This window comes from Trichomycterus rosablanca, chromosome 15, assembly GCF_030014385.1.
Source record: "Trichomycterus rosablanca isolate fTriRos1 chromosome 15, fTriRos1.hap1, whole genome shotgun sequence".
Classification (NCBI taxonomy): domain Eukaryota; kingdom Metazoa; phylum Chordata; class Actinopteri; order Siluriformes; family Trichomycteridae; genus Trichomycterus; species Trichomycterus rosablanca.
Genome location: NC_086002.1, coordinates 2840001 through 2865049, shown reverse-complemented (window position 1 = coordinate 2865049; position 25049 = coordinate 2840001). Strand labels below are relative to the sequence as shown.

The 25049-nt window shown below is 45.9% G+C and overlaps 1 protein-coding gene across 1 annotated transcript in view; it reads right to left on the bottom strand.

Annotated features, from left to right (window-relative positions):
• The window catches only part of myo15ab (myosin XVAb), a 46551-nt gene that overhangs the window by 13897 nt on the left and 7605 nt on the right, over positions 1–25049 (bottom strand). Inside the window, 43 exon segments of the mRNA XM_063010817.1 lie at positions 219–299; positions 406–504; positions 606–665; positions 1672–1787; positions 1953–2058; positions 2743–2836; positions 3180–3345; positions 3475–3526; positions 3668–3907; positions 4198–4259; positions 4418–4477; positions 4566–4683; positions 5220–5308; positions 5425–5540; positions 6510–6701; positions 7537–7609; positions 7687–7865; positions 9805–10040; positions 10157–10252; positions 10341–10471; positions 10560–10641; positions 11303–11375; positions 11574–11749; positions 12275–12392; positions 12482–12606; positions 13354–13399; positions 13533–13687; positions 14003–14080; positions 14175–14300; positions 14456–14632; positions 15167–15290; positions 15709–15767; positions 18735–18842; positions 18930–19091; positions 20227–20340; positions 20779–20842; positions 21631–21734; positions 21832–21837; positions 21931–22021; positions 22638–22712; positions 23865–23974; positions 24660–24723; positions 24849–24931. Of these exon segments, the coding sequence (XP_062866887.1) occupies positions 219–299; positions 406–504; positions 606–665; positions 1672–1787; positions 1953–2058; positions 2743–2836; positions 3180–3345; positions 3475–3526; positions 3668–3907; positions 4198–4259; positions 4418–4477; positions 4566–4683; positions 5220–5308; positions 5425–5540; positions 6510–6701; positions 7537–7609; positions 7687–7865; positions 9805–10040; positions 10157–10252; positions 10341–10471; positions 10560–10641; positions 11303–11375; positions 11574–11749; positions 12275–12392; positions 12482–12606; positions 13354–13399; positions 13533–13687; positions 14003–14080; positions 14175–14300; positions 14456–14632; positions 15167–15290; positions 15709–15767; positions 18735–18842; positions 18930–19091; positions 20227–20340; positions 20779–20842; positions 21631–21734; positions 21832–21837; positions 21931–22021; positions 22638–22712; positions 23865–23974; positions 24660–24723; positions 24849–24931 (4686 nt within the window).

Below are 25049 nucleotides of genomic sequence, written 5' to 3'. Positions count from 1 at the left end.
ATAATACCTGCTCTGTGGTGGTCCTGTGGGGGTCCTGACCATTAAAGAACAGCATGAAAGTGGGCTAACAAAGTATGCAGAGAAACAGATGGACTACAGTCAGTAATTGTAGAACTACAAAGTGCAGTGAGTGTAGAAACAAGGAGGGGGTTTTAATGCTATGGCTGATCGGTGTATAGATAGTAGAAGAGGCAGCACGTTTCACCCTCAGTACTCACCGATGCTGGAAAAAGGCGGGAGAAATAAATCTCCCATGAGTCTCGGGCGGCCATGACTACGACCCTCTTCACGCTCTCGTCCTGACCGTGTTCAGTGTCCGGCTCTATCACGTGTTGCTCTGTCAGACACACACACACATATTGTATTGCTGTACAGACTTGCATGTATACCTATTCTGCAAAGCACTGTGGGATTTGTAGTTCACTTACTGAATAAGGACTTCATTTGCAGTCTTTCCTCCTGAGTGATTCTCACACAGGCGTCTGAAAACGTGTCATTAACAATCTGATGGAGGGTAAAGAGGGAGAGAAATGAAGCATCTGGGGTACAGCCACGCCTCAAAAGGTTTCGCTTCTAATATAAATAATGAGTGATGAGATTTTTACCTGCTTGAATATGATATCCAGTACGAGCGGGTGGTTCCAGCTGTCCCTGGGGTAAAACACCTAAAAAATCATGGTGTTAAATGTATTTATTTATTTTTATTTACCGTTATTTTGGTCACATTCATCTCCAATTCACGTCACTCGCACGTCTTTCGACTGTGGGAGGAAACCCACACAGAAACGGGGAGAACATGCAAACTCTACACAGAAAGGACCCGGACCACTCAGCTGGGGATCGAACCCTGGAACGATGGTGCTACCCACCGAGCCCCTATTGCATTTTTAACCTCAACATCCCCTCGGATACGTGAATCTACTGGACTCTTCTTTTTACCAGCCAGTGGCAGATTCCTTCACGAACCACAACATGGAGTTATGAAAGCATTTGAATTCATGGCATCACTGGTCAGGGTCACAGTGGGTCTGACGGCACTCAGAAACACTGAAAGCACGCTCAGGTGGTGTAGCGAGATATTCTGCTAGCTAGGTTCGAAACTCGGCGTTGCCACCGGTCATCTGGGCGCCATCTAGCGGGCATAATTGGCAGTGCCTGCAGGGAGGGATGACCGGAATATGTGGGCGGGGTGTTCAATTGCTGTGTAAGGACCCTGATTGGCAGATAGAGAGGCGCATGGGTGGAAAAGGGTTCTGTTAAGGGCTGTGCGCGGGTCGGAGGAGCCGTGAGCAGCAATATACCCACCTCGACTGCAATCAGGGATCCACCAGCAGCGGAAGATAAATTGACTACACTAAATTGGGAGAAAAATGCATAAAATATAAAAACATTAATTGCCAGTGCTGGTTCAAGCCCCACCACTGCCAGGTTGCTCCTGTTGGGCCCTTGAGCAAGGCCCTTAACCCTCAATTACTCAGACTGTATAGTGTCACAGTACTGTAAGTCGCTTTGGATAAAAGCATCTGCTAAATGTAGAGCAGCCAATCCACCTACTAAACAGTTTTGGGTGGTATAAGGAAACCCATGCGCATACTTAAAGAGCGTGGTCAGCTCTTCACCGACAGTGACTGGAGACGAGGATGAGGATCCGTGTCACCACGCAGCACCTACCTCCTTCCTGATGTAGATCTTCCATGGAACGTTGGTGTAGGTGTAGTGTTCGTCTGTGCTGCTGAGCTGGAGCGACGTCTGAATGGTTTCTGATTCTACAGGCAGATCTCTGGACACTGCACACACACACACACACACACACACACACACAGAGGACAATGAGAGGGATAAAGAGAGGGAAGATCTACTCCACAGTCTGCACTTCAGAACTCTCTACAAAGGTTCAGTGCTATGATGATCAAGAAGAACCTCCATCAGCTCCTGTACTTTTTAAATGATACCTGCTCCTGGTGTTCTTAACGGGAACGCTGGTGCTCCCTCTGTAGTGCTCCTTGGGAATATGGGAACTTGCTGTCTGGACCCCAGGACAGGATCCGGAGGTCTTCTCTGCAGACACACACACAGACGAGGATGCTGATGAAGGACGCGTCCACAGAATTGATTGTGAGTTTTCCAGACTCAGTTAGCAGCTTTACACTTCGACATCTTGGACATTTTGACTAACCAATTGCTAACTGAATTGCCTTGGATTGCTAGTGTAAGAGACGTTTCTGTGCAGACAATGTTTGCTGTGTGTGTTCACGTATTTAGTGCATTTTGACCCTCTGCGGATTCCATAATTAATGTAAAAGTGTCGCTTCTCTACACATGTGATCATCTCTGTAGTCTGTGCTGCACCTGGAAAGAACAAGCCAGTAAAGTATTCTGCTCCCGATAGTTTGTCTGTGTATTTGTAGTTTATTTCTTTCTTTATAAGCTCACAGTAAATGTGAGGCACTTGAACGCTACGTGAATGGAAAACGTTAAATCGCTCATCACAAACCTTCACAGCACACTGCATATAAAGGTGTCAGTTCAGCAAGGTAAAGACCAAGTAACACAGAAGATGTCGTTACTGCTGCAGAGGGAGTTTTTGCATTTCACACCAGTGCGGGTGTCCGCCTGGCTCACGCTGCCATCCCTGCCAAGTGCCCTCTTTTTTTTGAAAACCAAAATACGGTCACCCTAATTTATGCCAAACACTACAGCAGTAGCATCACAAGCGATAACCAGACAGAGAAATGAAAGCACCTGTGGAGGAGGAGGGATGTCCATGTGGGTTTTCAAAATATCCATGGCTTCATCGTGCGGATTCTTTTTTCTCGCGAAATGATTCCCGTCTCTCCTAGAATAGAAAGACAGAGATTACAGAGAAGGACTTACAGGCGCAGTTCCAAAAAAAGCTGGGACGGCATGAATAGATTTATTAAGACAGGTTGTAATGTTTTGCTAGTTGCCAATAGAACAGTCAAACAAATAGGATGTCAAACAAGCTGACGGTCAGGTGTCCACATACTTTTGACCATATGGAATATGTTTAATACCTTCTAAAGATAGAATATAGAGATTAGTCTGTTGATCCTTATTTCATGCAGAAGGTGAACTGGCTACATGTGAGTGATACACTGGAACCTAGTCCTGTGTTCCCGGGTGGCACCGCGCCCACCACAGCTATCTGAACCCTTTACCTCCTGCTTTCTGGTACAGCTGGCTCGGCCGGTGTCTGATACTGTCTGATGATGTCCTTAATGTTGTGGCTGGGAACGATGTGCTCCGAATTAGACACGGAATATTTGACCACTTCCGTAGCCGGAGCCCGAGCCGATCGCTTCTGACCTGAGACGGTTACAGGATCTGAACGGTACAAAGAGAAGACAGAAGCATCAGCTAGTGGACAAAAGTATCTGTTCATGGTCAGGTGTCCACATACATTTGTCCATTTAGTGTAGATACTTTCAAAGGTTCAGAAATAATAGTAGATACCATTTTTGGCAAGTATGAGTTTGGCTGGAGGAGTGGCTTCTGATTCTGTACTCTGAAAAAAAAACCCAGCACATAATATATAAATAATTATATAATTTATATAAATAAATATTTTGCATCCAGGTTATTCAGTATCAATAGTTCTGATCATGCAGTTTGATGGGAAACATGTTCATTAGTGATGCCATCTGACCTGCTTATGCTGGTGGGTGGAGCCGGACGGTCCAGGCCTCGAGGTCATCCTTGAGCCGATGGTGTAGGACGATGGGGTGAACTGGGCGTAGGGGCTGGGTGGAAGGTTGGCATAAAGGCTTGGTGGCACAGCAGGGTACGGGCTGGAGGGCTGAAGAGGGAACGAAGGAGGAGGGCTTGTAGGAGGGCTGGAAATGGGGCTGGACATCATGGCCATGGCCTGCATGGTCATCTGCTGGGCCTGAGTAAAGAACACCATTCTGAATCATTTTTGAACACTGAAACACTGAACCATTCTGTACACTGAATCACTCTGTACACTGAATCACTCTGTACACTGAATCATTCTGAACACTGAATCATTCTGAACACTGAATCATTCTGAACACTGAATCATTCTGAACACTGAATCACTCTGTACACTGAATCATTCTGTACACTGAATCATTCTGTACACTGAATCATTCTGAACACTGAATCATTCTGAACACTGATAGACTGGCATTATTAGGGCGCTATTCAGTTACGTACCATGATGGCAGCTTGCTGGTTGATGAAGGCTTGTTGCTGCTGGTCCATGAGAGTTTGGTGATCTAGACAGACAGACTCAGAGTCACTCGAACAGTCAGGTGAACAAAAACAACATGCGAGACATTCAGTACTGTTAGTCCTTTAATCGGGCGATTTGCAAAGATTACACCTAGAGTACTATGCTAGTAGGTTCAGGTCATTTCATCAGTATTGATGTTACCTGGACTGGGACCAGTGGACACACTGGGAACCACCGGCATGGTGGGCAGCACTTTCACAGCTACAGGACACACACATGGTGAGTTTAGTCCAGATGAATACGCTGATTATGTATCGTGTGTGTGTGTGTGTGTGTGTGTGTGTGTTACCTCGCGGTGGCAGAGCTGCGTGAGGAACCGAAGCCCTTGGTGGAACTCCATCACCCTGGCCAGATCCGACACCTCCTCCTCCTTTCATTTTTCTAGACAGAACCGAGGGGTCCAGATCCTGTAGAGAAACAGAGGGTGGATCTGGTGCACCAGCTCTAGAATGATTGGCACCCTGGGTAAGGTGATGGTCCCTGTAATAACTTCATAAAGTTCCTGGACCTGTTCACTGTTGGTCCCTGGATTACATCCGATCATCTGGCCATGTTTAGTTCAGCATATCATGACAGTTTGGGGTTTCCTCCCAAAATCAGCGAGAGACCACTGTTCCATGCCCTTTTTGCATCGCCCCACCTTAAACATGCTGGTTGCACGACACCATAGTAGGCTATGGACACATGTGAAGCCAGCAGTGGTTTCTAATGGAGGACTGCACGACACCCAATGTATTCCTCCACCACTTGTGGCAGCACCTCAAACAAACAGTAGGAGCCGCTGTCCAGCCTTCTCTACCTTACACATGTCTATCTTAGACTTAAATCTCCACCTGAGTGCTGCACCATGTATATGGGCACAGGGAAGTCACCAACTGTATCTATTAAAGTCACTAGCTCTTGAGATGTTTAGTATGTACAAGTATGTGTATGAGTCTCGTACCCCAGTTCTGTCCGACAGTACGGGATCGAACAGGCTGTCCACGTACCCATCCATTCCTCTCTGAGCTTCAGCATGGGATGAATCGGAACCTGGTCCACACACACACACACACACACACACACACACACATATATATAAACAGCTGCACATCACCAGTGTGATGTTTTGTATGCAGCAGTGGTCCAGACACAAACATGAGGGTTACCCAGACTGTAGCGGTCATCAGAGACTGGCAGGCTGTTGGTTCCGGTCGCACTGACTCGATTTGTACCCGGCAGTGGTGCCGCATCTTCCCCGTCAAATCCACCGCCGTTTACACCTCTGTGGAGACGTGAACCCACAGGCATTATATTTATATTACATTTAGATATACTCGTTTCCCAATACTCACTCACTCACTCACTGTCCTAACCGCTTATCCAATTAGGGTTGCGGGAGTCTATCCCAGCTTTTCAATGGGCGCAAGGCACACAGTAACACCATGGACGGGGCGCCAGTCCATCGCAGGGCAGACACACACACACACATTCACCTATAGGGTAAGACTGTGGGAAGAAAACCGGAGCTCCCGGAGGAAACCCACGCAGACACGGGAAGAACATGCAAACTCTGCACATAAAGGACCCGGACCGCCCCGCTTGGGGATCAAACACAGGACCTTCGTGCTGTGAGGCAACAGTGCTACCCACCGAGCCATACAAAACATATACAGGTACAGATTAGACAGAACTAAATGCTGAGACAGTCGAGGCTTTTGGCTGGAGACCCTGTTTGAAGGGCTCCAGAAGAGCGCCACAACCTAATTTCATATTAATTAACTTAAATTTATTTTATTTACTTATTATTGTATTCCAAGGCATGATGATCTGTTGGTTACGTCAAGCAGTGGTCTTGCAGGGTATGATTTTTTCCTGATGAGTCTAGAAAGTCTGTCAGGTAATTAAATATAAATGAACTAGTAATCAGAAGGTTGCTGGTTCTAGCCTCACTATGGTTTAGTTGCTGCTGTTGGGTCTCTGAGCTAGGTTCTTAATCCTCAATTGCTCGAATTGTATTCAGTCATAATTGTAAGACGCACTGGATAGTCATTAGAGAGGAACAAGCTCGGTTTGAATTGTATAAGCTGATTGTATTCATGCCTTCTGATTCATGAAGTTCTGACAGCATCTGAAGCAGCGCTGAAGCAGTGCTGAAGCAGTGCTGTCTGGTATAACGCACTTCTGTACTAAATACTTTCTTTAATTTGTGCACTACAGACGATTCCACACTATGTGTAAACAACACACCGACCTCACGGCACCGGGTCGCACTCTGGACGGATCCTGTGTCGATATGATGTAGCTTTTCCGTTTAGGGAAGCGCGCCGGCAGTTCTATTTGACTCATCAGATCCATCACGTAGTCGTGGCCGTCAAGCTCCACCGACCGTCCAGCGTCCTTCATCAGCACTGACCACCCACAGCTGCTCTCTGAAGGCACGCCCCTGCAGCCAATTAACCGTCATCATTATCAACCCTAAATACAGTCAGTACTGGATTGCATTAACACACATAATAAGAGCAACATATTCAGAATATGGCTGGAACACACATTGATCAGAGGTGTTAATGCTGGGCAACATAGCGACTCCGCTGGTACAATGAGACAACCTAGATCCTTGGAACCTGGGTTCAATCCTTGCTTCTCCTTACTGTGTGTTTATGTGCATAGATTTCCTCTGTATACTCTGGTTTCCTCCCTCCTCCTAAACCCATGCAGAAGGTAGATTGGCTACTTTAGCTTCAAGTTTTTTTCTGGATTCCCCCCTTTTCTTTCCAGCCCCTGATTGTGAATCCGCTGCTGTCTGCACGATCCCTCATATGATGAAGAAAAGCCAGATTGCCACACGGTCCCTCCAACAAGTGTCCAATCTGCAACCGCTTTTTATCACCCGCCAGTGCTGGGTTCCCAAACAGAGCAATATCTCATACAGAGAGCCATGCTAAGATCCATGTGATGTAGAAAAACCATCCACTGCCATCAGCAAGTAATGTTTTTGGTTGAGATCGTAGACATCATCATCACATGAAAATCTTCTTCCCCTTAAAGCTTCTTTGAGCGTCCAAAATGATGGAAATCAGATGGAGCTAAATCCAGACTATAAGCTCTCTCAGACACGACCGATTACTCCTCCTCCCTACCACCCTCACCGCTTCCAACCAGAATATAAATCGTATGTTTGTATATTCTTGTATTCAATTACTGCCCAACCCTGCTCAAGTGAAACACTAATGAACAGATTCCTCAACAGGTTTTTAAAGCCGTCGTGAGAGACCTACCTGTGCTGAAGAACGTTACGTGCTAGATCTTCCCCGGTGGTCCAGGAGTGAACCGGACACAGGAAGGACAGTCCTACACACACAGACACAATATCAGACATCTGCTATCCTGCACCAGCATCAGGCTTCTTATCATCGAGTCATCCATACCGTCGAGGCAGTGCACTTGGAGGACCATGTGGGCTTTCCTGCGGTTGGCGGTCCACTCCAGGAGAGAAAGCGGGTAAGAACGTGCCGCCTCGGTGCCCAGCTGACATTTCTGCATGGCATGGAGCAGCTTGTGCTGGCACAGCGCCCTAAAGCCGTTCGGTGCGTAGTCAGATACGAACCTGAGAGACAGACAGCGTTAAATATGGACAACTTTGGGGAAAATGGAGCTAATATAATGTGCAAGTTGCACAATGCGCAAGTTTGGATGTATCCAATTCCCCTGTGCTCATTAGAGACCCCTGCTGTGCACATGCCTCCTCCTACTCCTCCTCTCTTCTCACAGAGAGCCCTGATGTATATGGAAGATCACACTAGGCCCTATATATTCCTTCACCATTCCCTATCTGTTAGTCTCTCCTATCCTATGGACATTTACTGTGTCCCCTATGGACTGAGACATATGGACATTACTGTAGGTGTCTCAGTGAGACGTGTGTCCCCTATGGACTGAGACATATGGACGTTACTGTAGGTGTCTCAGTGAGACATGTGTCCCCTATGGACTGAGACATATGGACGTTACTGTAGGTGTCTCAGTGAGACGTGTGTCCCCTATGGACTGAGACATATGGACGTTACTGTAGGTGTCACAGTGAGACATGTGTCCCCTATGGACTGAGACATATGGACGTTACTGTGGGTGTCTCAGTGAGACATGTGTTTCCCTTATGGTCTGAGACATGTGGACGTTACTGTAGGTGTCTCAGTGAGACATGTGTCCCCTATGGACTTTAACGTTTCCCCTATGGACATATGGACGTTACTATAGGTGTTTCAGTGAGATGTGTCTTATGGACACTACAGTAGACGGTCTCACTGAGACGTGTGTCCCCTATTGACTGAGATATATGGACGCTACTGTAGGTGTCTCACTAAGACGTGTCCCCTATGGACTGAGACATATGGATATTACTGTAGGTGTCTCACTAAGACGTGTCCCCTATGGACTGAGACATATGGACGTTACTGTAGGTGTCACAGTGAGACATGTGTCCCCTATGGACTGAGACATATGGACGTTACTGTAGGTGTCTCAGTGAGACATGTGTCCCCTATGGACTGAGACATATGGACGTTACTGTAGGTGTCACAGTGAGACATGTGTCCCCTATGGACTTTAACGTTTCCCCTATGGACATATGGACGTTACATAGGTGTTTCAGTGAGATGTGTCTTATGGACACTACAGTAGACGGTCTCACTGAGACGTGTGTCCCCTATTGACTGAGACATATGGACGCTACTGTAGGTGTCTCACTAAGACGTGTCCCCTATGGACTGAGACATATGGATATTACTGTAGGTGTCTCACTAAGATGTGTCCCCTATGGACTGAGACATATGGATATTACTGTAGGTGTCTCACTAAGACGTGTCCCCTATGGACTGAGACATATGGATATTACTGTAGGTGTCTCACTAAGATGTGTCCCCTATGGACTGAGACATATGGATATTACTGTAGGTGTCTTACTAAGACGTGTCCCCTATGGACTGAGACATATGGACGCTACTGTAGGTGTCTCACTAAGACGTGTCCCCTATGGACTGAGACATATGGATATTACTGTAGGTGTCTCACTAAGACGTGTCCCCTATGGACTGAGACATATGGACGCTACTGTAGGTGTCTCACTAAGACGTGTCCCCTATGGACTGAGACATATGGATATTACTGTAGGTGTCTCACTAAGACGTGTCCCCTATGGACTGAGACATATGGATATTACTGTAGGTGTCTCACTAAGACGTGTCCCCTATGGACTGAGACATATGGACGCTACTGTAGGTGTCTCACTAAGACGTGTCCCCTATGGACTGAGACATATGGATATTACTGTAGGTGTCTCACTAAGACGTGTCCCCTATGGACTGAGACATATGGATATTACTGTAGGTGTCACAGTGAGACGTGTCCCCTATGGACTGAGACATATGGATATTACTGTAGGTGTCACAGTGAGACGTGTCCCCTATGGACTGAGACATATGGATATTACTGTAGGTGTCACAGTGAGACGTGTCCCCTATGGACTGAGACATATGGACGTGACTTACTTCAGCAGATATTTGGCCATTTTCCCACTGGGAGCAAAGCAGCTCAGACAAGCAGCCATGAGTAACCAGCCTCTCTCAGCGCTGTGTTGGCTATTGTTTCGCCACACCTGATTGGCCACCTGAGCCAGAATCTCATCTCTGATTGGTGGAGAGTCGAGACCCCGCTGAACGATGTAATTCCCAACCAAGTTCTCCTGAGCTCCGTTTAAGTTCGGGTCACCCATGAAACGCAAAACCTACAAAAACAAACACACCAAACTATAAAGCTATAAACTACAACAACGTCTAAGAAAACACTTAGGGAGAGAGTATGAAAATGATGACAAGAGCATTGTGGGTAATGGAGTTTTACCAGTAAAAAGAGTTCAAGCGCGTCCTGGTTTAGATTCTCCTCCAGACGAGTCAGGGACGCTTGTAGAGGTGCACAGATCATTCCAAACTGCAGCTCCTGTACACACGAGTTGTATGTTTGTGTAAATGTGTGTGTCTGTGTTTATTTACTTTGTTTAGCTTTTGTTGTGTTGTTCTGTTCTTACCCTGAAGTTCGTGCGGATGTATTTGGTCATTAGATGGTCATTAATATCCAAAGGGAGCGTGAGCTGAGAGACAACGTGGACTGTCGGGGCTTCGACTAGAGCCAGACATTTCGAGTGCACCTCCTTACCCTCTACACACACACACATTAATACAAAACACACCCTTAAATAACGGAGTCATGTGAGTATCTATTATTTATTGTGATACTGTTATTTTACCTGTTGTGGTTTTCAGCAGCTCCTTCAGTTCTGCAGGAATCACTAACTGGGACATTTTAATTATCTGCCGCCTCCCTCTTTCCTACGGGGGGAAAAAAAAGTTTTTAAACACCTCACTGTCACTGCTGGACTGAGTATAGTCCACCAACCAAATATATCCAGCCAACAGTGCCCCGTGGGCAGCGTCCTGTGACCACTGATGAAGGTCTAGAAGATGACCGACTCAAACAGCAGCAACAGATGAGCGACCGTCTCTGACTTTACGTCTACAAGGTGGACCGACTAGGTAGGAGTGTCTAATAGAGTGGACAGTGAGTGGACACGGTGGACAGCGCTGCTGTGTCTGATCCACTCATACCAGCACAACACACACTAACCCACCACCACCATGTCAGTGTCCCTGCAGTGCTGAGAATGATCCACCACCTAAATAATACCTGCTCTGTGGGGGTCCTGTGGGGGTCCTGACCATTGAAGAACAGCATGAAAGGGGGTAACAAAGCATGCAGAGAAACAGATAGACTACAGTCAGTAATTGTAGAACTACAAAGTGCTTCTATATGGTAAGTGGAGCTGATAAAATGGACAGTGAGTGTAGAAACAAGGAGGTGGTTTTAATGTTATGGCTGATCAATGTATATTTTCCTCTGAGAGCTGATCCATAATGTTAATCCATAACTTTGTTGAGGTTTATGTCTAAGCAGAACCACAACGTAAAGAGCAACTGAGAGGGAGGCACCTACCATGGTGTAGTGTTTGAGACGAACCATAGAGCGAAACCTGATCAAATACACTCGCTTCTGGAAGAAATGCTTCCTAAACACCAGAGAAGGAAACACCAAAGGTTCTGGATAAATGATTACATTAAGAGCAAATTTCTTTAATACACACACACCCACACCCACCACCACCCCCAACACCAACCCCCCTATCCCCATGTCATTTGTTTTTGAAATGGTTAATAAGTAGAACCCATGTAAAACGGTGACGGTGCTCATGGGTGCTGAAGTTTACCTCATGAGGAAGCCTCGGCATCGGGCCTGCAGTTTGGTCATCACCTCGCGGAACTTGACGAAGTTTTTACGCGCGAACTGCATCCTGACGTATCTCTGCAGCGTGAGCGCCGCCAAGTGGCGTACACGATCACGCTTACTCTCCAACAACTGGTACACGTCTTCTTTAAGGAAAATCTGAGAACGCAAGATCAAAATGTGAGATGTTATGGCTGCCGGAAGCTCCTGCCATCCGTGACTTATTAATGAATCCAAGGTCAACTGGACCCACCTACCACTTTTACATGAACCATTTTATTTTATTATGCATCAATCAAACAGTCCAGGAGCACCTAGACAATTTTCCTTTAAAGTGTCACTGATCTGTGACCTAAAACAATATACTGTACACTATATGGCCAAAAATATTCGGACACCATGATCTCATGATACTGTTGGATGTGTTATGTCCAATCAATCACCATGTATATGTAAGTGGGCCTCTCTTTGTGGCCTACATTTCTGGGAAGGCTTCTGATTTTGGAGTGTGCCCGTGGGAATTTGTGTACATTCAGTCAAAGAAGCATTTATAAATTTGGGTGCTGATTTTGGGTGAGAAGGTCAAGCATATTATTTATTTTATGCACATGTGTGATTCAAAATCAGTTTGAAACTCAATAATTAAAAAGGGTGTCCAATTATTTTTAATCATACAGCACTAACCTTGGACACTCCCACTTGATAATCTCCTCTTCTAATGGGGCCGAGCTTCATTAGCATGCTGACGCAGGAATCTCCATCTGCAGGTGGAGCCGCCCTGAGACAGAGCAGCGCTTTATACCTAAAATAAATACATAAATAAATAAAATGTCCACTCTACACAACACTCCCTCATACAATAGCCTGTACATGGTCTCATCTCGTAGATACCTGTTCAGGAAACGATGGAAAGCCATCCGGACTGGATAGCCCATTTTTCTGATGTGGATGGTGTCCATAATTCCAGAACATCTAAGCTGGGTTGCGACCAACTCTGGTTCGAATACGTCTGGTTCCTAGGATAAAGTTTCATTAAATTACAAATATACAAGAGTCACGCAGCCTGGGTTCAGAACAGAGGCGTCGGTGTAGCTTCCAGACAGTCTGGGCATCAAGCTGAACCCCAACATTGCCACAGCAAGATTTCTGGAACCAAACCGTTTTGGAACCATATAGTTATGTGCAAATGAATAGATGGACAGAAAAAATAGGATAATATGTACTGTAGGTCAGCATGTAGCTAGGTAAATCTGTACCTCGTTAGGTAGGTTTGTAAGTAGATAGATAGATAGATAGATAGATAGATAGATAGATAGATAGATAGATAGATAGATAGATAGATAGATAGATAGATAGATAGATAGATATACAAACAGACAGAAAGACAAAGAGATAGACAGACAGACAGACAGACAAATAGACAGATTAATAGATAGACACAAATAGATAGATCGGCAGACATACCGACAGACGGATAGACAGATAGATAGAGAAGTAGACAGACAGACAGACAGATAGGCAGACATACAGCCAGATAGGCAGATAAATAGATAGACAGATAGACAGACAGACATATACATAGATAGACATACAGATAGATCAATCGGCAGACATACAGACAGATGGATAGATAGACGGATGGACGGACTGACAGAAAGACAGACAGAAAGACAGACAGATAGATAGACAGCTTCTGCCTACCTGTTGAAAATTACTATACACAAAGCTCTAAATATACTGTATTATAGATCATGCTGACTTACCTTATTATTATTTGGCTTTATGCATCTGATAAAATATGAGTTACACCTGGAACACAAAGAAGGAGAGGATCCGTGTGAGTGTTTCGGGGTCTTGCTTATGGTCTCCATGACACAGATCAGGCATACACGTGTGTGTGTGTGTGTGTGTGTGTGTGTGTGTGTGTGTGTGTACAGAAGACCTCTCCATTTTATCCAGCAGTTCCTGTAGTGATTGCTGGAACTTGGCAGCTACAGTTGAGGGTTGATATCGGCGAGTGGTCGTGCTGTCTCTCTTCGATCCATTTCTCTGCTGGTTTATCGTCTCTGTGTACTTCAAAAACATACTGGAAACTATCTGTGCTCACACACACACACACACACACACACACACACACTAATCAGAAGGTTGCTGGTTAAAGCCCCACTACTGCCAGGTTGCTGCCGTTGGGTCCTTGAGCAAGGCCCTTAACCCTCAATTGCTCAGATTGTATACTGTAACTGTAATGTAAGTCGCTTTGGATAAAGGCGTCTGCTAAATGACGAAATTGTAAATATACTGTATAAATATAACTCAAATAAAAATAAAGTCACCTCAGGTCCTTCGAAATGTCAATTCGAGTTATTAATTATGGTTAATATAACATATCAGCATACAGTGATGCACACTCACCTGATTGTGGCTTTTAATAAATAGATCGAGGACTTCCTGCCGAACCTGGTCGTAATTCTTGTCCAGGAACTTATGGACCTGAAGATTAAAAACCACCTCATTATAAACAACGTTTTAGCGTTTAGACATTTCTGTTTCAGTTCTAATCACGTGTGTGTTAGATATTACGTACCTGGTAAGTCACTCGGCCTGCAAAGTGCTTGACGGTGAACTCTGGCTGTGGCATTTTTGGCCTGGAGTAAAGTGGATTCTCACCGTGGTGATAGTGGCACTTCTGAAGGAAGGTGTGGTCAGTGGCCTGGCACAAGTGGAGCATTTATGGAAATTAGAAAAATAATAATAAACATTCACATATATTTAGCCTCCAGGCTCTGTGTCCTACAAAGCAATAGATGCCCAGTGGAGACACACCCCAATACCCTGACAGACGCTGGCTTTTGAACCTTGTGTTACCTGGGGGAAGCAGCTCTGGTCATCGAGGATCCGGAGTATCCCATGGGGCTTTGCAGCGATCAGGTCTATGCACGCCTTGTTGTCAGTAAAAGACAGTTCCCTCCAGTAGATCTGCTCTCGTATATACTCCTCCTGTGAGGGCAACACATTTGCCCGTCTGTCAGTGTAAGACAATCTCTAACTGACATCACCCAACATGGCTAGCACATGCTTCCTCTTAAGGAGTTACCTGAAGCCAACAAGTGCATCTTTTCCCGATCTTACTTTGATGATTAGACCAAGAGATTACTATAAAACAACCTAGACGTGGGTGGTAAAGAGGCGCAGTGGGCAGCACTATCGACTCTCAGCAAGAAGGATCTGGGTTCAGTTCCCCAACCGGATGGCCGACGTTCTTTCTGTGTGTGTGTTAGATCCCTTTCAACCAGTCAATAAGACCCATTATGACCCTGACCAAGTTAAAGCGCTGGTAATACAGACAGTGAATGAAGCACCAGGATTTTTAAACCCACCTGTTCCTGTTTCAGGATGATCTTTGTGAAGAAGTACTGCAGCGTCTCGTTAGCGTAGTTGATGCAGAGCTGCTCAAAACTGTTGAACGTCAGCTCCTGAAAACAGTGCAAACAGAGACGTCAGCTTATATATTGATTAAATCTGATTGTGTTATGGTGAATTTAGGGTTTGTAGGTGTGTAGATCTGGGATCACTTACCTCGAACCCATATATATCTAATATGGATATGGACGGCGTCTCTTTCCTTGGGTAAACGCGGCTGTTTATCCGTTCTGTTAGCCAGTTAAAGAGGAGCGAATAAAGCATCTTGGCAACGGCGTCTCTGTGAATCAGTGATTTGGTCGTTAAAAACAGAACTTTGAGAAGGCCAGTGGTCAGGGCTCTGATCGGGCTACTAGAGTTCCTCTACACCAAACTTTTAAAATCACGTCCTTATGGACCTCATTCTGGGCGGAGATTTACATATCGCGTGTATATATACAGTGTGTACTATTACTATTGATCTATGTAACTTGCTACTGAGGCCTTAATACAGTATCTATCTGTCTATCTGTCTGTCTATCTATCTGTCTGTCTATCTATCTATCTGTCTGTCTGTCTGTCTGTCTGTCTGTCTGTCTGTCTGTCTGTTGTACACACACCTGCAATGAGTGTGGCTAAAACACCTGAACACAATCAACACAAGTGTTACAGGTTACAGGTTAAGGTAATTCGTAGGTGTTTGGTGTTGATTGACATACCTGGCATCCACAGCGCTCTCTACAGTCAGTGGAGTGTATATTTTTTCCTTCATCGCCTCCTGTAAATGTTCAGGGTAAAAACGTTCAAAATGAGCATAAAAACAAAGAAACAGTCATTCAATTCTTATTCATGACATGTGTTTATATATAGCCACATGGTCATATACACTATATGACCATGTGGCTCGTCTGAGGGGGGGAGTGATGGTGAAATTACAACCTCTGCTGGCTGGTTGAGGCGCTGCACAGAGACGGGGGATAATGGAGATCAGTGCGTGACTCTCGCTTTGTGCAGGTGAAAAGAAGCGATTAGCTACAGGACACTACAGGGGCGTGTCAGTCACAGCTCGGTCAGGAGTGGAGGACTGCAGCAGTAGTTCTTGACCAGTCTGAATAACCACTCTCCCTCCTGCTTACACTAACAGCACGCGGAACTGATACAGCGTCAGCTGATAGTCAGTCGTAGGTGTAAACTCAAACCTGTGGCCTCTGGATAGCAGAGCTTTATTTATTAACCGAGCAAGATGCTCGACGTGACACCCACACGCAAACATTACAGGGGTGAGACTGGGGTCACGAAACATTTGTAAACACGAGGAGAAAGTCTGTGTGGAGCTACTAGCAAAACCACGTCCAACTTGAAGCTGGAGAATTAAATGCCAGGAACGGGGGCACCGTGTAGCAGGTGCAACTCCAGGCATCCGAGGACCAGGGTTTGAACCTGTGTTCTCTAAATTGTAAACAACCATGTAAACAACTTTAAATTGCTCCTAGATAGAAGTAAAGGATGCAGGATGCCCTGTACCAGACTAATGCTAAAATGCTAAAAGAATCTGTTATATCAGCATTATAAACTTAATTCTGGTGGCGCAGTGGATAGCGCTCACAGCAAGAAGAGTCTGGGTTCAATTATATTAATGTAATAACTAATATAAGGAGTTGAAGTATTTAGAAAGACTGGCGACCTGTCTGTTAATCATAACCATGACAAAAGGGATCCACAGCTGCTTCTTTAAATGCCCTGAACATTCCACCTGAAACAAGGAGCAGCTGTGGATCATTAGCTTCATTAACCAATCAAATTGAGGAGGCATAGACCTAAACAAAAGCCTCCCAAAGACCAAGAACTGTGGGAGCACAGAGAGGCTGGAATGAAATAAATAATGGACAACTGGTGACGTAGCGAGGTTTCGGGAAGCACGATCAATTCCTTAATAATTGACCAAGTTTCCTGGGTGGCACACACCAGGTTCCCTTAAAGAACCCAGTAGAGATGCTCTTTCTCACGGACACAATGGGTGTCTCATAAATACTGAAGAAGATTCTAATGAAGACTGACGTAACCCTCAACCCTCACCGTGTAACGTAACGGTGACACTTCATGGTAACAACCAACTGAGGATGAACCTCGACGGCGTCCATGAACAACCCCTGATCCAGTTACAGGAGTTCCGTAACACAAACCCAGCAGTAATTAAGCTGATCTTCTGCTGCCTGATTCAGTGTGAGCTTCAATATCAGCCAAGAGTCTCGTGCAAATAAAGCGGTGTGTAGGATTCACACGTCACATCACGGTAACACCAGACCCTGCCTGACCTACATCGAGAGCATCAAAGATGGTACGTAAAGCTGGAGCAAGCACATCAAGGACTGCCAGACTTTCCAGAGCTTTCTGCAATCAAGCCCTTCCAACCTGAGGACCTGTGGAGCTCATCGAAAACTTGGTGGCTTTTTGTAACCTTCTCCTTACCAGTAATGTGGTCCAGCGGCTGCCAGCAAAGTCGGAGCTGAATTATATCGGCTTAAACAAGCTTAAAGCATTTTGCTCAACTCTGATTGGCTCTTCCCAAGACATCATGCTTTTGTTACTGTTATTTTTTATTGTTGTTATTATTTACACTGTATTTTATGTGTTATCATTATAGTAATTGTTTTGTTTTTAATCTGTTTCTTACATCTGTACCCGAGCTTTGGAAATGCTCGGTGGGTAGCACTGTCGCCTCACAGCAAGAAGGTCCTGGGTTTGATCCCCAGGCGGGGCGGTCCGGGTCCTTTGTGTGCGGAGTTTGCATGTTCTCCCCGTGTCTGCGTGGGTTTCCTCTGGGAGCTCCGGTTTCCTCCCACAGTCCAGAAACATGCAGTCAGGTTAATTGAAGACACTGAATTGCCTCATAGGTGAATGGGTGTGTGTCTGTCTGCCCTGTGATGGACTGGCACCCCAGGGTGTTTTTGTGTGCCTTGCGCCCATTGGAAAGCTGGGACACAACAACCCTACAACCTTAATTAGCTGGAGCCTATCCCAGCTTTTCAATGGGTGCAAGGCACACAGTAACACCCTGAACAGGGCACCAGTCCATCGCAGGGCAGACACACACACGCACACACACACACACACACACACACACACACACATTCACCTATAGGGCAATTCAGTGTCTCCAATTAACCTGACTGCATGTTTCTGTGGGACTGTGGGAGGAAACCGGAGCTCCCTGAGGAAACCCACACAGACACGGGGAGAACATGCAAACTCCACACAGAAAGGACCCACACGTCCCGCCTGGGGATCGAACCCAGGACCTTCTTGCTGTGAGGCGACAGTGCTAGCCACGCTTGTCATTTTTTGGTGAGAAAAGTCGTGCCGCACTGAATGCTGGGATTGCCTTCAGCGCTGAGGAGGCGTCGGGTGCTACCTCGTTATTCAGTCAGATCATCGCTCAGAATTAAGGCGCCTCAGTAGGAGCATTTTAATGGAGCTAAGAATTTAGACACGCCCTCTTCTCGGGAGTGTAGGATGACCTTAATTTCCTTCGGGATTAATAAAGTATCTATCTATCTATCTATCTATCTATCTATCTATCTATCTATCTATCTATCTATCTATCTATCTATCTAAAATGCGTCTATGTAGAGAAAGAGAGCTAGGGGTTCAGACCTCCGCTAAAGGAAGATCTGATGCACACTTGTTGCTGGACATGATGCTCCTACTAAAACCCTCAAAAGAACAACAGGTTCGTGTACAGTACCGTCACTTTGTAGGTGATGGCTTTCTGCAGACCTTCAGGTGAGATCTGAAGCAGTTCGGCCACCACTCGTATCTCCTGAGCACTCACAATCCCCGCCGTCTCCTGAACCTCAGTCTGAGGAAGAAAACAACACAAGCCGAAGCTCAGAACCCAGACGGGCTTCACAGCGAGAGGAAATAACCGCGAGCGCATCACCTCCAGTCTGTGGAAGTAGACGTTCCCGAGGTGCAGGATGGACGACAGCACTCTGAAGATGCAGCTCTGGTCGACCGGGCTGAAGTGCAGAAGGTCCATGGCGCTCTGTAAGCGCCTGAAGTCCTGGCCGTCATCCTTCCCCGCGATCGCACAGTCGCCACCCTGATGCATCAGAGATACAGCAACGATGTTAAAGCAGTAGAGGCCACCGGAGCTCCCCGAGGAAACCCACACAGACACAGGGGAGAACATGCAAACTCCACACAGAAAGGACCCAGAGCGATTTACCTGGGAATCGAACCCAGGACCCCCACCGAGCCGCACTCATAGAGAAAATTATAATTAATGATCAAATTATTAGTAGTTTTTGATGGTGAACTCAGATGTTTGTTTTCTATCATCACTAAACTCACTCACTCTCACTCACTTTCTTAACCGCTTATCCAATCAGTGTCGTGGGGGTGGGGGTGGGGGGGGGCTATCCCAGCTTTTCAATGGGCGCAAGGCACATAGTAACACCCTGGACAGGGCAGACACACACACACACACACACCCATTCACCTATAGGGCAATTCAGTGTCTCCAATTAACCTGACTGTATGTTTTTGGACTGTGGGAGAAAACCGGAGCTCCCAGAGGAAACCCACACAGACACGGGGAGAACATGCAAACTCCGCACAGAAAGGACCCAGAGCGATTTACCTGGGAATCGAACTCAGGACCTTCTTGCTGTGAGGTGATGGTGCTACCCACCGAGCCACCGTGCCGCCCTCATGGAAGAAAATGATAATTAATGATAAAATTATTAGTATTTTTTGATAGTGAACTCAGATATTTAGGGCGGCACGGTGGCTAAGTGGGTAGCACTGTCGCCTCACAGCAAGAAGGTCCTGGGTTCGATCCCCAGGTAGAGCGGTCCGGGTCCTTTCTGTGCAGAGTTTGCATGTTCTCCCCGTGTCTGCGTGGGTTTCCTTCGGGAGCTCCGGTTTCCTCCCACAGTCCGAAAACATGCAGTCAGGTTAATTAGTATGTGTGTGTGTGTGTGTATATGTGTGTCTGCCCTGCGATGGACTGGCGCCCCATCCAGGGTGTTACTGCGTGACTTGCGCCCATTGAAAAGCTGGGATAGGCTCCAGCACACCTCTATGTGTTCTTCTTCCACTGTGTATTTTGTTTCATTTCTCGACAGAACGTAGTTAGGGGGGAATCTTTGAGTAAATATTCATATTAGAAGTATATTAAACTATTAAATAACAAAAACATCCCCCCTCCCACCCCCAGACGGTACATGTCTCACCTGGTTCAGGTAGTAGTAGGTCTCGGCCTCCTGCAGGTAGAAAGCTTGTCTCTGGTGAACAGGGAGTCCGGCCAACATCTCATAAAAGATGTGGTAGTTCCTCTCACTCTTAGCCTAGAACCACAGGAACACGGTAGTGAACCATCTGTACAGCCTCATAGTTCCCCATATGGCCAAAAGTATTAGGACACCCCTTCTAATTATTAGTTCTAAGGAACTATGGTTAGATGACAGGAACGGTAGTTACTCATTACACAAGATTCATCAGTTCACAAGGTTATATCAAACACAGTCATGGACAATTTAGTATCTTCAGTTCATCTCACTTGTACGTCTTTAGACTGTGGGAGGAAACCCATGCAGACACAGGGAGAACATGCAAACTCCACACAGAAAGGACCCGTTCCGCCCCACCTGGGGATCGAACCCAGGACCTTCTTGCTGTAAGGCGACAGTGCTACCCACTTAACCACCATGCCAGCACTTAATCATTACAGGGGTGTCCACATACTTTTGGTCTATTGTTGTCTATTGTAAATTTTCAGCTTGTACCTGAAAGACAATTCTGGACTTCTCCAGTAGATACTGTGTGGTTATGGCACCGCTGATCACTCCTCTTTGACGTGGCACCGACAGAAACACAGACAGAGTTTGCTTTCACATACGGGAGGTTCATAAATAAATAGACAGCTTTTTAAAGCCGCACGATGTTATCTCTAATTCATTCTCTTCAAAATAAAGCAAAGAAATTTACAACTGTGACAGGAAACAATGCAAGTAATGAGATTTAAGGGCCTTGCTTGACATGGTGGGGCTTAATCCTGAAACATTCTGATTACCAGACCAGTACTGTAACCACTGAGCTACAACTGCCCTAAAAATCACTTTTACATGTATGGCATTAAATAGCCAAGCAAATAAGGGTTAAGGGCCTTGCTCAGGGGCCCAACAACTGCTGTACTGGGACTTGAACCTGCATAATTCTGATTACCAGACCAGTACTGTAACCACTGAGCTACCACTGGCCTTAAATCACTTTTACATGTATGGCATTAAATGGCCCAGTTATTGAGGGTTAAGGGCCTTGCTCAGGGGCCCAACAGTGGTAACTTGGCATGGTGGGGCTTGATCCTGAAACATTCCGATTACCAGACCATTACTGTAACCATTGAGCTACCACTGCCCTAAAAATCACATTTACATTTAGTGTCCACATTTATCCAACGCAATTTATAACTGTGACAGCAAACAAAGCAAGTAATTAAGGGTTAAGAGCCTTGATCAGGGGCTCAACAGTGGCAACTTGGCATAGTGGGGCTTGAACAAGCAACCTTTAGATTTCAAAACCAGTAAATAAAAGTCACAGGACGTTTAAGAACCATCAGAAGTAAAGAATGGACTCACTCCTCCAGGTAGATCTCCACAAACTTGCCGAAGCGACTGGAGTTGTCGTTCCTCACCGTCTTGGCGTTTCCAAAGGACTCCAGCAGAGGAGCGGCTTCCAGGATCTGGGGGGTTCGAGCATCCTGATTAGTTCCAGTTTCACCAAACGACATGTTCAAACATTCCAATACAACACGGAATCTCAGAACCGAAACGTCTCACCTCGATCTGTACGGGCGAGAGCGTGAGGGATTAAACAGAGAAGAGGAAACGTTAATATTTCTCAAAGGCCTGTGAGCTAACGTGTGTGTACGTGATTACCTGTTGTGTTACGTTGCGCTCATGGTGAATGGCAGTCAGGTATCTCAGGACCAGTTTGGTGGCCTCGGTCTTGCCAGATCCGCTCTCCCCACTGAAACACGATGAACTGGTAAGATTCATCCACGTCTTTTTATTCAAATGTAATTCAAACATAGACCACAAGTATTTAGACGTTTCATTCTATTCTAAAATCACTCCCTAATCCTGTGACTGCATAACTGTATACATACTGTCGAGTCACATCATTATGACCACTACCTACTTCTGACGGCTGTGGCAGCGTTATGATCTGGGGAATGTTTACGTGGCATTCTCTGGGCCCATGCATCCATGTGAAAGGCGCTCTCAACCGATTCGGGTATGAACCCATCCTTGCAGATCACTTACACCTATACATGGGATCTTCCAGTGAGATGATGCGACACGTCCCACAACTAGAAATGTCCCTCATTGGTTGGAACAGCATGACCGAGACTTCCAAGTGCTGCCCAGCCCCCTGATTCCCCAGACTTGAACCCAATCAAGCATCTGTGGGAGCACCTCGATGGTCATGTTGGCTCTGTGGTTCCTCCTCCACGCCCCTCCAGCCGCTGTGGGACAACCTACCAGGAGCTTATTGAGTAACTCCCAGCCCGTCTGGTGCTCATAATAATGTGACTCGATAGTGTAAACGTCACTCAGATCACATCCTAACACACTTCCACCACCTGATAATGATGCACTGGTTCTGCATGGCGTCCATCATCGCCGTGTAGGCCAGGTTTGCAATCGCAAAAAGGTGCCTGGAAAAAACAAATGACATGAATGACTGAATGAATCTTTGTCTCTGGTTGACTGTAAACATACGATTTGTCAAGGTCCAGTTCAGGTTTAGTAAAACCGGTAAACCTGAGTAAATCCTGCTACCCCGCTAACCCACAAATCCCGCTTGGCGCTGCTCCCCTCACGGCATCACGTCTAGTGACTGTGGTCACTCTATCCTGGATCAACACCCTAACCTACACACAATCTCTGGCTCCTGCTCATGTTTCACCATGTGAGCTTTTGTTTAGCATGTAACCAGACAACTAGCTGTCGAAAGATGAGACAGTCACTCTCTCATGTACACACACACACACACACACACCTTTCCTATTAATCCTTAATCATTAATAATGTATGGGGTACAATCACGTGAGTTTCATGTGCGGCCCGGTGACGCGGCTGGTCGTGTGGATGCCACACGGCATCGCTTTCCTGAGGACCTGGGTTCGATCCTTACCTCTCAACAACATGCAGAAAGTGGATTGGCTGAGCTGAAATGGCCTGATGGGTAAGTGAGTGAGTGAGAAAGCAAGCAAGCAAATGTGTGAGTGGAAAGGGAGGCTGGGCGACAATACAGACATTTACATTTTCGGCATATAGCAGACGCTCTTATTCAAAGTGACTTACAGTACTGTGACATTATGTTGTCTAAGCAATTGAGGATTAAGGGCCTTGCTCAAGGGCCCACCAGTGGCAACCTGGCAGTGTTGGGGCTTGAACCAGCAATGTTTTGATTATGGTAGGCTACAACTGCCAGAGTACCAGAGGGGATTACTCACAACTGCTGCAATCACGACCTCTGCTGGCTGATCAATGGCACTGCACAGAGACGGGGGATAAAGGAGCTTGGCTCTACGTGCACGACACGGATCTCCATATGAAGTGGTCGGTACTGAACACGTGTCGGAGGTGGCGAGTGTTAGTTAGGAGTGGGGGTCTGCAGCAGTAGATGTGAAATAAGATCAGGGAATTGGATACGACCAGATTAGGAGGATCTTGTTTGCAAACAATAACAAACCTTCATCTTACAGATCAGAATACATGAAGTGCTGCATTAGCACAACGTCACTGGACAAATGTTCACGTTTTTAAGCTTCATCATTACCTAGATTACATAGATTTAAACTTACGGTGGGTTCTCGGCTAAGCCGTGACCCTCGTACTGCAGGACCACGTCCGTTCCATAGATGTTCAACAGCTTGTATGGGTTGATGGATAACAGAATGCTGCCAATATACGTCTGATAAAAAAGACAAAGTACAAGTGAAAATGACCGGACATACAACATATGACCAAAAGAATGTGAACGCCTTACCATAAGCTTGTTGGATATTTCATTAAAATAAGAAAACATTATTATTAGTGTATTAATATTAAGCCTCTCCCTTCTTTTTTCCATTTTACCCCCTGCTGGGGATGAAATTAGTCTGCTACCCGACTAATCCCTTCTTATTCACCCGTACTCCGGTGAATTTACGCACAAGTTCGGCTTTGTGTACGGAGAGCCACGCCCCGATCTCTGCGCTCTTTCAATTTCTGTACAGGCGCCCTGGGCAAACAAGGTAACCCCACACCTTCGTCTGGTCTTTCCCACCCAGTAGACTGAAAGACAATTATGCCTGCTAGATGACGCCCAGCTGACAGCTGTCCATTTTTTAGACACTGAAGGTGTATAAGAAGGCCTGGCTTGTATTGTGAAGTTCTAGTGCATCCCACAAGGTTAATAGGGTTGAGTTCAGGCTCCATGTATGCCGAGTGGACCAGGGCACATACATGCTGGAACAGCAAACGTCCTTCCTCAAACTGCCTCAGGGTAAGAAGAATGTAACTGATTTTATAAACCTAAAACACCTGAACTCAAACATTAGGAGGGGTGTCCACATATTTTGGCCATTCAGTATAAGTTTCTTTGAGCCTGGACTCACATAGATCAGTTCTCGTTCGAAGCGAGTCTTCATGTTTATCAGGACCGACGCCTCCGTGAGCTCTCTGAGGGGCAGAAAGAGAAAATCATCCATCACAAATCATCACGATACGTTACTGATGTTTTACTCGTGTTTTACTCGTGTTTTACTCATGTGTGTGTGGTGGTAATATGTGTTTGTTTTTCTCACTCCAGCTGGGTCATGTCCTCAATTCCATCACTCTCTGTTTTCTCTCGATGTCTCATAGTGGGGAGACTTCTTATAGAAAACATCTGTAATAAAACAGGGAACGTGGGATCCAGTTAAACTGCACGTGTCTCCTCACAACTTCACACAAACTCTTACAAAACTAGTTCACATTCTTTCATTTCCTTCAGGATCAATAAAACA